This window comes from Pseudorasbora parva, chromosome 9 (assembly GCF_024679245.1).
Source record: "Pseudorasbora parva isolate DD20220531a chromosome 9, ASM2467924v1, whole genome shotgun sequence".
Classification (NCBI taxonomy): Eukaryota; Metazoa; Chordata; class Actinopteri; order Cypriniformes; family Gobionidae; genus Pseudorasbora; species Pseudorasbora parva.
The window spans coordinates 22,171,246-22,186,647 of record NC_090180.1 but is presented as its reverse complement, the minus strand read 5'-3'; the positions used below and the strand labels follow the sequence as shown (position 1 = coordinate 22,186,647).

General features: G+C 36.7%; 1 protein-coding gene across 1 annotated transcript in view; it reads left to right on the top strand.

Moving 5' to 3' along the window:
* Positions 1-15,402, top strand: part of mpp7b (MAGUK p55 scaffold protein 7b) — a 124,148-nt gene that overhangs the window by 42,857 nt on the left and 65,889 nt on the right. The window contains exons 13-14 of the mRNA XM_067453388.1: positions 8,545-8,556; positions 8,797-8,835. Of these exons, the coding sequence (XP_067309489.1) occupies positions 8,545-8,556; positions 8,797-8,835 (51 nt within the window). The remainder of the gene's footprint in view (positions 1-8,544; positions 8,557-8,796; positions 8,836-15,402) is intronic.

The following is a 15,402-nucleotide window of genomic DNA, read 5'->3' as shown; positions in this document are numbered from 1 at the left end:
TGTCCTCCGTCTTGTTATTTGTTAAAAACCTACTTTTTCAAACTCATCCTAGACCGTTTGTCCGATTTTCACCAAAATTGATCCGTATCGTCTTCAGACCATGCTGACAAATAGTTATGGATTTCGGATTGATAGACAAAACAGTTTTCATATACCACTGCAACAGAGTTGAGCCATGATGCAAAAATTACTCTTGAGGCTGTATCTCTGCAATGCTTTGACATATTGACACCAAACTTTGCATGTGTCATTGTCATCTCAATCTGACTAAACCACATCAGTTTCGTAACAGTGACACCTATTGGTCGAAAGTGATAAACCATTAAACCATTATTATTGACTGTATTTAAAATTTGACTGCTATTTTGCCTAAAATCAACTTAATAGGCCCTTAATGGCTCATTGTTGCAGTTGGCTTGAGACTTCCAGCCATGCTGGCATGTCTTGTCTTCTTCTTTGCGCTTGGCCCCGATAATGGCTGCTTGTTCTGCTTCTTCTTCTTCTTCTTCCGCCATAGGAGTCTCTGGCAGCCCATAGAACCGTATGGTAAAAAGTTGTGAAATTTGGCACACTCATAGAGGCCAGTCTGAGCTGTCACTATAGCAAATTTGGTGCCTCTAACTCAATCCCTCTAGCGCCACCACCTGTCCAAAGTTTCACTCATATTTATGCTTATAACTTTTGACCCCTAAGGGCTAGAAACAAAATTCTTTTTTCATCGGATTCCTTGGCTCAAGCCGATTCGATTTCACCCTATGATGTCATTTTCCGGTATGCAAATTTTCCCGCCATTTTGAATTTTCTGAAAAACCTACTTTTTCGAACTCCTCCTAGGCCGTTGCTCCGATTTTCACGAAAATTGAAACAGATCATCTTCAGAGCATGTTGACAAAAAGTTATGGAATTCAAGTTGATTCGTCCAATCGTTTTCAATAAACGCACAAACAAATTTTACGTGGAGGTTGCAAAAACACACTAAAGGCTATATCTCCGCAACGCTTTATCGTATTCAAACCAACCTTGGTACATGTCATCACAAGCATGACTTGAAGCAACATGCAGCGTTTCGGCGCAGCGCCACCTACCTGTCCGGAGATACGAAAAATGCCTATTTTGGCTTATAACTTCTGAACCGTTTATCCAAAAATCATAAAATTGGTCTCATTAGATTCAGGGCGTCATGCCGAGTCGACTGATATCCAATTTTACCATGTCGGCCATTTTGGATGTCGGCCATTTTGAATTATGTGCAAAAATGCTGTATTTTATGAACGCATGAACAGATTGTTGTGAAACTTGGTATGGGTCATCACCACGATGCCCTGAAGTAGCCTGAGAAGTTTCGAAACAGCGCCACCTAGTGGAGAATATTTTTTTTCAAACGCTTATAACTTTGGGTGTGGTTGACATATTTTGATGGGAGTGTGTTTTTTGGTCTCCTGAATCCTTGCCGACTCCAACGATACCAGACTTGCCAGGTTTCGGCATATGGTTTGCGCAGAGTTGTAATTTAGTGCTTAAAAAACATTTGCTGATATCTTCGAAACCGCTAGTCCGATCGAGACGAAACCAGCCTCAGAAGTTCGGAAACATAGGTCGATAGCTATACGCTTATGCCCAAATCTCAAAATATTGATAGTAAGGGGTAGTAAAATCCAATCAAAGTCAGGTGTCAGTCCTTTTTTACGTGTTTTTTCATATAAATGTCTATAACTCCAAAACAAAATGAGATATTTTCACCAAACTTGACACACATATGTATGGGCTCACTATGAGGACACATAAAAAAATTGGTGGGATTGTGCCTCTTGGTGGCGCTATAATAAAACAAAACATGAAATTCCCATTGACTTCAATGCAGTATTATGGTTTAAAATGCTAATGCTATAATTTAAGAATGCATTAGCGTATCGTTACAAAACTCGGTATGTGTCTTCCGCTCCATGTCCTGAAGATACTCAAAAAGTTTCGGGGTAGCGCCACCTTGTGGTCAAAAGTTGTAATAAAATGTACAGAAATGCGAATAACTTTTGATTAAATTAACCCATTGTAATGAAACTGGTCATAATACAGTCAATGGCTCATGCCGAGAACATGGATACCAATTGTGCCATATTTTGCAAACCTATCTGTCCTCCGTCTTGTTATTTGTTAAAAACCTACTTTTTCAAACTCATCCTAGACCGTTTGTCCGATTTTCACCAAAATTGATCCGTATCGTCTTCAGACCATGCTGACAAATAGTTATGGATTTCGGATTGATAGACAAAACAGTTTTCATATACCACTGCAACAGAGTTGAGCCATGATGCAAAAATTACTCTTGAGGCTGTATCTCTGCAATGCTTTGACATATTGACACCAAACTTTGCATGTGTCATTGTCATCTCAATCTGACTAAACCACATCAGTTTCGTAACAGTGACACCTATTGGTCGAAAGTGATAAACCATTAAACCATTATTATTGACTGTATTTAAAATTTGACTGCTATTTTGCCTAAAATCAACTTAATAGGTCCTTAATGGCTCATTGTTGCAGTTGGCTTGAGACTTCCAGCCATGCTGGCATGTCTTGTCTTCTTCTTTGCGCTTGGCCCCGATAATGGCTGCTTGCAGCTATATTTATTATTATTATTATTATTATTATTATTATTATTATTATTAATAATAATAATAATAATAATAATAATAATAATAATAATAATAATAATAATAGTAATAGTAATAAAGGCAATACAATTTCAACAACCATTTTATTTTGATAGTCCACTTTAGACATTTTTTTTAGATAGTCCACTATAAGTACATTTTCAACTACATGTCAACCATGCCACTATTATTAGACTGTCTGTTTAATATCTGCAAACACTTTATATTGAATCTCCCCCAACAGACATTCTACTGACTATAAGTAACTTTGTGTCAAATTACGTCAACTTATTGTACTAACTGATGCTAACAGTCTACTGATACTCTAATGAAAGTTAGTTGACACGGTGTTCCAAATTTATGAGAGTTAGTTAACGTGTAGTTGCAAATGTACTTGTGTGTGTAAATGTCTAAATGTCTAAAGTGGACCATCGAAATAAAGTTGAAGCAATGTTAAATAAGACATCAAACACAACAAATAGTCTATAAGACATAAACAAGAGAAAAGCATGTGTTGTTCATTTTTTGAGCTCCCGTTGGATTAAAGATATAAACAAAGAACAGTCTCAACATCCCTTACATTTTGTTAGACTAGAGAGCGATGTGGAAATGATTGTGGAAATAGAGTGATGTCACACTTAAGATCGCTAAAAAGACTGTTAGTGTCAGTCAGAGATGAGAGTGTGTCTACGAGTGCCAGGCATCTTCCTGGAGCTGCTCTCTGGAGACGTGAACTGAATAAATGACCTGATAGAGTCTGAGCAACTGCTGTAAATCAAAGTGGTTCTGTCGGACATATTAAAAAAAATGTACTATGTGTGAACACATTCATACTGAGCTATGGAAAGATTGCAGACACCCTGTTCAGAAAAGTCTTCATCTTGTATTGCTAAAGACATCAGGATAGACTTACCCCTTAACCCTTCACTTTCCTCTAACCCTTCACTTTCCTGTGTCTCGATTCTCATTTGGCTGGAGTAGTAGGGGTAAGGGGAAGGGCCAGAGAGCCCTTCAAATGAAGATTTTTCAAGACCACACTTCGAATGAAGGGGTGTGAGAAACTTCCCTGCATACACGACTGCCGTGTTGGGAGTGAGTCATTTGTTAAACGTGCTCGTGTCTGATTTTTGTTAGATATAGCCTACGCACTTCACTGCTGTTTATACTGGTTAAATGTTAAAGGGCACTAAACAGGGTATGAGGACGTGTAATGGTGTAATACACTCTAAAAACGTATACTATGATTTACTCAATTTTTTTGGTGAAACATTTTTACACAAAAAAAATTGAGTAAATTTTAAAGCAGTGAAATCAATTATAGACACCATAAGAACTGAGTAAATGTAAGTAAAAAAATTAAGTAGATCTGAGTAACTGCATTTGTTACATTAACAAATTCAATTAAGTAGAAAAAATTGGGTAAAAAGCATTGAAAAACCAATATTTATGACTAATATGAACAGCTTTTATTTATAAGTATTACTAACTTGTATAATATAACTTTAATTTCCTCTAAACCTTTGTAAAATACTCCACAGTCCACACAAACACACTTATACATGACATGGCCTTTATTGTTGACGAGTACAGCAATAACGTTACAGCATATATTACTGTTTTGACATGTAAAGAATAACAATTATTTTACAACATTTAAACTCATGTAACAAACATTTTAGAAGTAAAAATTAAACATTTAAAAGTAATTCAAGTGTAATCAACCGGTCTGTTATGCCATTTCCACCGTATCAGCGCTGTTTCTCGAGCCTGAGATGGACTAACGTTAGCGGTCTGCGGGTGGACTTTGAACTTGAGACCGCTGTCCTGCGTTTCATTCGTAGCTGAAAGATGCTGCGAGGCGCCAGACTCCATAACCTGACAATAAACAAACAGTGCCCAGTTTTAATAAGATTTTATCATCCAAATTCATTATCTTTATGAATAAAAGTTGTGTGTTTTGAGCAACACAGCAGGCGTTTCAAAGACCAACGCCACACGTTAACTTAGAGGTGACTCACACTGTCCCTGTATGTTGTTTTGAATTAAATAAAATGCCTTTAAGCACAGTAATGATTATTTCGATAAAAAAAAAAAAAAAAAAAAAAAAAAAAAAAAACCTGAATTTAACAGAGGAAATGCCCCAATTCTGCGATGCTGAGAAGAAGAAACTGCTCGGGTGACTGAGGAGAATTCAAATATCCGCACTCACTCAACCGTCGAGCTGTCGTCACGTCAGAGGGTGGGGGAGGGGTGCATTGTTTTAATCGAGTAAATTTACTCAATTTCTTCAGTGTGTGTTAAATATTAATAATCTTAATTTTAATTAAGTAATATTTGTGGTTCTTGAAACAGATCTGTTTAATTCTCCATTCTCAAATATTTTGAAATAAATTTCACAAATGTATTAAGTATATTTAAAATAATTAATTGGTTATTTGAATACTAAATTATTTTAGTGAAAAAAACTTAAATATAACTATAAATTTTAGACAAAATTAACTGTTGGATTTTTAGTCAATTATTTTGGTATGTTTAACTAAAACCATCAAGTAAATGATATTGAGAGATTTTATTAAGTTAATAAAGTTAATTATTACTGTGATATTTACTAAGCCACTGAATTATTTTTTAGAGTGTAGTGGTGTCCCATTTATTAGGGTAATATTTTTGCCACTGTTTACAGGGCCAAGAAAATAAATAAATAAATAAATAAATAAATAAATAAATAAATAAATAAATAAATAAATGAATAAATAAATAAATAAATAAATAAATAAATAAATAAATAAATAAATAAAATATATTATAATATATATATAATAGTTATATATAATATAAACTATATATTATATATATATAAACTATTGTCAACTCATAGCATTTCTTTAAGTTTTCTTGTAATATTTAGTATTATTTTACAATGATTTGTTTTCTGAAAAAAATATTGAAAAATTTTAAATAATAAAAAATATTGGACCAACTTTATATTAGTTGGCCTTAACTACTATGTACTAACATTTTAATTAAAATTGTACTTACATTTTAAAAATACCTTCATGTAATTGCGTCTGTAATTAATTTCTGTAGTTACATTTGTAATTACACAGTTGACACTTCCCTTTTACATTTGTCAGAAAATAGAGCAAAACAAAACGATGGTCATCAATTAGAAGCCTACACCAAGGATTTTGATATAAGATAAGAAGAGCTTGAGATAACACAAAGCTTTGTTACTAGGCTCTATTTGTTTGAACCACGAGAGGTGTCTACTCTTACCTAAATCTACGTCATGCGTCAGGTCAGAAGACACTCTTCCACCGGAACTAGACTCACGTACGGCCGTTATATAAAACAATGTAAGTAGCTAACCATTTAATATTTGACAACTGTTTTATGATTTAAAAAAAAATACTTTACCTTTTTTAATTAAATTTCACCATTTTGAATTGAAAATATGACATTATTTATGTATATCATAACGGAATTTGGCATGACAAGAAACATTTTGCATTTTCACATATTAGGCAGAAGAAAATAAGAATGTGTGTTAAAAAAAATATTATTTGAAACAAATATTTACTTTATAACTACAATAGAACTGGAATCTTTAGACATGGTTAGACATCTTATCTTTAGACATCTACGACATGGTTATGGCCTTGATTATATGAATCAATATGATAAATATGAATATATAATACAAATATGATTTTTCCATTAATTTAATCCAAATGAAAGCATCTTTCCTTACTAGAATTTGCACAGACAAACTTCCGGAATCTATTACTATTTTATAATACGCTGCATTTGTTATTACAGCTTGGATTTATAAACAAGTATGACATCAAGAAATTAATAATGCAGGTAATGGATAATACCTGAATATTACTTCTGAGCTAGTTCATCCAAACTGATGAACAGTGAAAACTCAAAATGCGGACAAACTCATCAGTTCAATGATGCTGTCCACCTCAAAATCTCATAGTAACATGTAGTTGTCATTGTGCAAAGTCTTCATTTAGTTGCAGTATAAATTGTTGAGGGAATTAAAGCAGGGTGGAAAAGGGAGAAGCCAATAGATGGATCTGGAACAGTTTGATCTCATCTTGAAAAGCCATTGTAGGTCTGTTCAAAGCAACAGCCTTCCCAATAAAAGCTCCATCTGTGGGTTGGATGCAAGGAGAGTGACAGCTGCTCTGCGACTCCGAGTCCTCACACGGCGATGATCGACGAGGTCACTTTTCGGCCTCCCCTATAACACACTCAAACACAGAGCTTAGGTCAGAGCAGAAGGTTACCAAAATGCCACATGTTAAACTCAAGACAGCACCAGCATTTTTATTGGCTCTGTAAAAGCATGAAACACATCATTCCCCAATGAACCGCAGGTGAGGACATGGTTAGGACAAGTTGAGCCTGGTCGCAGAAAATTGCAATTACTATTCCAAGAATCCACCCTGGCCACTGCATGATGGACATTTGGACTGAAGGTCCATATCTTGACCCTTGGCTGCCATTGCATTGTGGCTTCTAAAGACGAGGACACACACATACTGTGAGCTTTGGATTGATGGTACTCACCTCGTCTGTTTTGGGAAGTAAAAGCACCTCTGTTCTCTTCCAAAATTATTTCATTTTCCTTTCTTTTTTTGATTTATGGTACATCCATCAAAAATCCCTTGTCATCTTGATGTTTACATCCTTTAACCACCAAATGAAAGAGTAGAGATGAGGAGAGGTGTTTAGAGTTTTTAAAGGAATAGGCAGTTTTTTGTTGTTGTTTGTTTTTTTGTGATCGTTGATGTTCCTATAATCTCATGTAGTACGAACTTTGACTGACTAACCCTAAAAGCTGCAATGTGAAACAGACCAATTGCTGGTTATTTTATATTATGTTATATTATATTTAGTGCTGCCAAATTGATTAAGCACGATTAACCACATCCAAATTAAAAGTTTGTGTTTACATATGTGTTTTACTTTGTATAATTATGTATAAATGCACGCACGTGCATGTGTATATTTAGGAATAAAAGATATTTGTGATATAAATTATATAAATATATAAAGTATATATACATTAATGAGTGTGTATTTACAGTATATATACATAATGATTATTTATACACAGCACACACACATATTTTGTAAACAAAAACTTTAGATTTGATTTGATTTTAGATTTGATTAATTGCGATTATATTGATTTGACATCACTAATTGTTATATTATATTATATTATATTATATTATATTATATTATATTATATTATATTATATTATATTATATTATATTATATTATATTATATTATATTATATTATATTATATTATCAATGTTTACATTCTAAAACCAGCAAATGAAAGACTAGAGATAAGGAGAAAAGTTTAAAGTTTGAAGATTTTAACAAACCAGCAGCAGGTCTGGTCCATATTGCAGTTTTTAGGGGCAGAACTTACTGAAAAAAATTTGAATATAAAGTAATATAAAATAAAACAACTACCTAAATAAATAAATACATACATTTTGAAACCTGCTTATGCTCATTGGACCATCTAGTCATGAGATCAGATTAGAGCTGGCCAGGGAACTAACTGTGTGCCATGTAAACCTGCGACTCTTATGTTACAAATTTAGGCAGTAAAAACTGACATCAAATGCTCACTGATTATACAGTAAGATTGATTGATGAAGTGCTAGGCCTTTTGCTATATTTAAGAGCAGCTTATTTCTTTGACAAATAACTGTCTGTGTAATCTCAGAATGAAAATGTATTTCCTCAATATACAATATACATTTTTATAACTTTTTTCTAACAACTATTTTTTTAGTTCTGAGTGCAACTTCTGATCAACTCTCTCTTTCTCTCCCTCTCTCTTGCTGACACCGAACAGACAACATGGAAGGTAATTTTTCATCCTTTTCAGCACATAGTCACATAACAGAAACCCAACTCTAATTTGCCAGTATTTTTGTCTTTGTTTACATCATGCGTAAAAAAGAGTAACATTGCAAATTACCCGTTTCTTTCACCACTTCTTGATTAAGGGTTACCCTGACTTCATTTCACATTCATCATCATTTGATTGGAGTGAACTTTTTTGTCTGCTTTTTCTCTCTATACCCTGCTTTCACTCTATGACCAGATGATGTGGACTATGGAGCATTAAGTGGTATACATATAGGTGAGGATGCATTTGTCTAAAAGGTAACTTTGCTGTAATCAGTGTTATTTTATACTATAAGCACTGTAAACACATAGCCAGTGAGTCCTGAAGCTCCACTGTGAACATCAGTGCTCAGATGTTGACACAGACACATCATGTCACTTTTAGTTTATTTACAGTGCTTTATACAATATAGACTGTTTAAAATCAGCTTTAGAGGGACCCAAGACAGGAATCATTCAATGATGCAAACATACTTCAATTCTGCTTTAAAGCAGCTTTAAAAAGAATTGTTCAGTTGGAATCAGTTCAGTGTTGATTCAGTTCAATTCAATAAAAAAGTTCACCCGTTTTTAGAATGACAGTAAAGTCATCTACCAGTTCATAATTTTATCACATACAAAGTTATGGAGATACAGTTCAGAATGTAGTTGAATCTCAAATAATCTAAAGACAGGCTGACGGGCAATGAGCACAACCCACTTAACATAACGATGTTGCTCCTTCGTTACTCCAACATAACATAACTCCTTCTCCAGACAAGGAGTACTGGAGAAGGAACAACTGAAAATAGTGAACACATATGAGATGATTAAATAGACACAGCTGAACTAAATTAACTCAATGATGGCAACCAGGGAGACAGACGAGTGGCGGGAAACTAAACAAAGAAACATGTGACAAGTGAAAACAAACTGAAAGTCCATGAAAGCTAAAATAAACTGACCATAACTATGAAAGCATGTATGAGGAATTTTGATAAATTATTTGTGGATTTACTCTTCAGCAAAGTCATTTAAATATCAGAACCTTTCCCAACATGATGCTCCTCTTGCAAGGGACCCTGGAAACACTTTAGCTTAGGATCCAATTCTCACTAATAACTAGTTGCTTATTAGCATGCATATTAGGATATTACATATTTATTAGTACTTATAAAGCACATATAAATGCCTTATTCATATTCTGCATGACAATATTCTACATCCCATAATGTTTAATGTTTGTTGTATAAACTTGAATTATTTTTCTTTAACAAAACTATATTCTTATAGTTAATATTATGATTTCCAACCAGTCTCTAGAAAGGAGAATGATCAGTATCAAAATTGTATATTTAATAAATATCTTGCAGCCTTAATCCCCAAAAAATTAAAATGTTATGTTCATCTGCTTAGCCTCAGGGCATCCAAGTTATAGGTGACTTTGTTTCTTCAGTTGAACATAAATTAACTTGAACTTTTTTAACTCCAACTGTTGCAGTCTGTCAGTCGTATAATGCATGTGAATGGTAACATGAGATGAAAGCATGTATGTATGAGTATGAGATCTATGGGAGTAAAAAAAACATGCCGATACAAATCAATATTAAACCCTGTGGTTCATGACATTGATGTCTTAAGACATGAAACAATGGGTTTCTGCAAGAAAACAAACTGGGCAGTTACATATGTAACCCTCGTTCCCTGAGGGAGGGAGCAGAGACGTACGTCGAAACTGACTGACAAATTGGGGATTGCGGATGACCAATCTACTTTGCGTGTTTAAAAACGAGCCAGTGAACATTGGGATGCGGTTCACGCATCCTTGCTTTTTCTGCTGAGGAGACTAAATAGTGATTCGGCCTTCAGCGGAAGCACAGCACCTGTGGCGACGGGATGTATGTCTCCATTCCATCCCTCTGTAAATAAGGGTTATATACATAAACTAGATGTTCCCTTTCAATCGGTCACATTCGACGTATGTCGATCCTACCAACACACCATGGCGCTGGCCCTTCTAGCGCTCTGCCTGAGCTCTCTGGCCCTATGTTGGAGCGGCAAGTCAGGGCTCCAGGAAGAGTAGGTCAGTCACTGCAAGACCCACTCAGTGTGTCTATTGGATAATGCTGGGAAAGCGTGTCTGTCTCAAGAGATGAGAGATGTGGAGTCACATCCTTCAATGGAAGGAGAGGTGGCAGTTTACACATAATGACTAACCTAGTCAAGTCAAGTAACCTTTATTTATATAGCACTTTTTACAATGCCAATTATTTCAAAGCAGCTTGACAGTGTTCACAGGAATATAATGCAACATAATTTGATTCGAAAAGCGACAATGGCAAAAAACCAAAACTCCTTCAGGCCAGGGCAAACAAAGATGCCTTATATAGATCAAAAAACACAGTAAAGACATTTATAATGTTACAAAATCGTTTTATTTCAGACAAATGTTTTTCTTTTGAACTTTTCGTTTATCTAAGATTAATCCTTCTGGGTTAAATCTTTGATTTATCAAATAATCCTGAAAAAAAAATATGCACCTATTTTCAACATTCAACAACATTTAGAATAATAATAAGAAATGTTTCTTGACCTTATATATAAAATCCTCATATGAGAATGATTTGATGATAATGATGATAACTAATGATGATAAATTCAGCTTTGATCACATTAATAAATGACACTTTACACTTATTTACATAGAAAACATTTATTTTAAACTGAAAAATATTTCACAATATTACTGTTTTTACTATTTTGGACTTTTTTTAAACATACAGTTCTAAAACTTTTGAACAGGCAAACTTTTAAAGACAATAGGCAATGGATAGTCAGATTAAACATTATTCTTTTAAATTAAACATTATTTTGTGAATAAGTTTCATACAAATACAATTAAATACATTCAATCATTAACTCTCCTCACATTCATTATAGTTTCCTCTGTCACATTCCTCATTGATATTTAGTGAGGAGTTGTTGACACCTCAAGCTGTGAATCTCTGTAATAATCATGAAGATCCACACCCTCCCCGCATACAGCCATTCAGCCAATATGTGTCTTACAAAAGTTAAATTACTAAAAAAAACAAATTAACGAGTGATCAAAATGGTTTTCACATTGTTTTGAAGAAACTGTAGGCAACAACATCCAGTTCTAAAAAGCCTTGTGAACAATGTTTTAAGTGTGTTAGATGGCCTTAGGTCAGTGATATAACTTTTTTTTTTTTTTTAATATGAATAAACATTATTTTCTCAAAACTACAAACTTTTATGTACACATTGCTCACATATTTTGGTGTCCTTGTTGTGCTGAATACAGTGTAATCAGACTTTAGCCATTAATATACTTTAAAGCAACTGAAAAAAACACAAATGTCAAACTTCTTCAGGGCCACAAATTAGCCTCTGGGTCCAGGGGGTTAATCTTCTTTAAGCGCTGGGGAACAACTGTGCCTAAAGTGCTGGAAAGGAGAGTAAATCATTTATGTTGCATCATCAAGTTCCTCTAGGGCTGGATTCTAACGGTGGATTCTATCTGGGATGCAGAGGAGATGAAACTGATAAGGAAGATTATTTACAAAGCAATCTTTAGTGACACCAGTGATAGTCCTGCCATATTTGAATCGAGGGGACTGCTTGGCAGCCTTTGCTCAATTAAGTAAACATGATACTAGGTAATGATCTGAGATCCCATTGCTCTGTTACAGAATTTCAACTGTATCAATATTTGTGACAAAATTAGGTCTAACGTATGATTAGAGCGATAAATGTGGATCCGGGCAGTTTAGAATGTCTCTAAATGCCAATCCCACTGCATCTTTTACATTGTCTACATGGATATTAAAAACACCAACAATTAGTACTTTATCTGTAGCCAGTTCTAACTCTAATAGAAAATCAGCAAATTATTTGTGAAAGTCTGTTTTGTGGTCTGGTGGCCTGTATACAGTAGCAAGCACAAATGTCAAACTGGATTTATCAGTTACACTACATAATTGTATATAAAGAATTATATTTGAAACTAAACTTCTGAGTAATACTTAATATTTTATTATAAATTATAGCAACACTTTACCTTTCAGATGCGGCTCATGTTTATAACAATAATCTTGGGGGATGATGGACTCCTATAAAGTAATGTAATTGTGCCGGGATGGGCGTAGTTTAGCGAGGTCTGTGACGGGAGAGAGAGTTGGGAGACAAGCGTGGCATATGTGGATCAAGCTCAAATTCTTAACACCTGTGTCTTGTTCCAGTAATGCGTGGAAATGGCATAAAATCAGCTCAAGGAGCACATTCAGGGAGAGGGACTGGCAGGAGACTCGGAAGCTGTGGGAGAAGCTACAGTGAGCTCTGGAGAGCACATGGACTGATTTATTGAAAGTGTATCGCCGCAATGCCAACTCCACCGTCCTCAACGCCATTTGCGGACGTCATCTCGTCCCTCGCTTCCAGCTGATCGTCCAGGCCAAGTAAGAGGACCGCGAGAGGTTCCAGAGCTGGATGGACCGGGAGGTTCGGGCAGAGGCTCCCGCAGTCCGGAGCCAGCCAGCCCACCCACCTGGCCCTGAATAAAATGAGGCCCATAGACGATCCAGAGGTATTCTTAGACCTTTTGAGAAAACCACAGAAATCGGTGGGTGGGCACATGATCAATGGCCGCTTCGACTGATTCCCCTGCTGTCGGAGGAGGCTCAGGCCGCGGCCCAACAACTCCGTCCAGAACCTCCAGGTGTTCAAGGACTTGAAGAGGGCCATATTGCAGCGGGTCGGCTGAAGCCCCCAACAGCATCACCAACGGTTCTGTTCATTGGAGCTAGGGGAAAATGGCTGGCCCTTCGTTATGGCCCAAAGCTCCGGGACTCCTGCCGCAAATGGCTGACGGCTGAGGGAAGCGACGTCGAGAACATCATCCAACTGGTGACACTGGAGGAGTTTATCACTCGTCTGCCCAGGAAGACGGCGGAATGGGTCAAGTGTCACCATCCAACGTCGCTGGACTCGGCCATCCAACTGGTGGAGGATCACATGATGGTGTCCCCAGGGGTCGACGGACCCCCTACCATCAGTGTATCTCTTACAACCTTTTTGTTCCCCTCCAGGCCCGTAGAGGATTCCCCCTCGGGGAAGGAGTGGGTCAAGCCATCAGGTGGGCCATCCTCACCCTGCAATATTATCTCCTGGGCTGGGAATTTACCCTCTATTCGGACCGCGCGCCCCTGCAATGGCTCCACCCCATAATGGATGCACAGGCCAGGGACGCAGATGGTCGTGGCTGACTTCCTCTCCAGGGGAGGTGGAGGGGCTGCATGCTGGACAGCTCCCGGCCTGAGTTGGGCGGTGGCGATATGTGCCGGGAGGGGCAGGGCTGCGTTAACCTAATGGGCAACATGGGCTGCAGCCCAGAGCCCCGAACACAAGGGGGCCCCCGTGACAATTCTCTTTTGTGTTATCTTTTTTTTTTTGATTGAGGTAAGTATGCGTATGTTGAGCATCATTGTCACACACCCAAACCGAGTCACAGCGGACACCCAGTGCATCGTCACCTCAACATGTCGAACGAAAATGTAAGATAATAGGATAGTGGCAGGGGCGAATCTAGCGGGGCGGCAACTGCCACCCTAAGAAAGACCTTCCCACCCTGTCTGCCACACCAGCAGGCAGCTAGTGTATCCCAAATTTCCAATGCAAAAAATATAAATTGTTTCCTGATTTACATTAGCGGCGCTTCAAATGTGATGAGATAATAGCAAGAAAATGTCTTTCTATTATTGTGTAGTAGTCCAAAAAATGACTCCTATGAACTGCTTAGATCTGCAACACAAATAGTTTGATCATGAATAGATCGCCTTTTTCACACATAGTCTGTTTGCAGTGCATATATATATATATATATATATATATATATATATATATATATATATATATATATATATATATATATATATAGGTCCTTCTCAAAAAATTAGCATATGTGATAAAAGTTCATTATTTTCCATAATGTAATGATAAAAATTAAACTTTCATATATTTTAGATTCATTGCACACCAACTGAAATATTTCAGATCTTTTATTGTTTTAATACTGATGATTTTGGCATACAGCTCATGAAAACCCAAAATTCCTATCTCAAACAATTAGCATATCATGAAAAGGTTCTCTAAATGAGCTATTAACCTAATCATCTGAATCAACTAACTCTAAAAACCTGCAAAAGATTCCTGAGGCTTTTAAAAACTCCCAACCTGGTTCATTACTCAAAACCGCAATCATGGGTAAGACTGCCCTGTCCAGAAAGTCATCATTGACACCCTCAAGCGAGAGGGTAAGACACAGAAAGAAATTTCTGAACGAATAGGCTGTTCCCAGAGTGCTGTATCAAGGCACCTCAGTGGGAAGTCTGTGGGAAGGAAAAGGTGTGGCAAAAAATGCTGCACAACGAGAAGAGGTCACCGGACCCTGAGGAAGATTGTGGAGAAGGACCGATTCCAGACCTTGGGGGACCTGCGGAAGCAGTGGACTGAGTCTGGAGTAGAAACATCCAGAGCCACCGTGCACAGGCGTGTGCAAGAAATGGGCTACAGGTGCCGCATTCCCCAGGTCAATCCACTTTGGGTTACAGAGAAGCAGCACTGGACTGTTGCTCAGTGGTCCAAAGTACTTTTTTTTCGGATGAAAGCAAATTTTGCATGTCAATCGGAAATCAAGGTGCCAGAGTCTGGAGGTAGACTGGGGAGAAGGAAATGATAAAATGCCTGAAGTCCAGTGTCAAGTGCCACAGTCAGTGATGATCTGGGGTTCCGTGTCAGCTGCTGG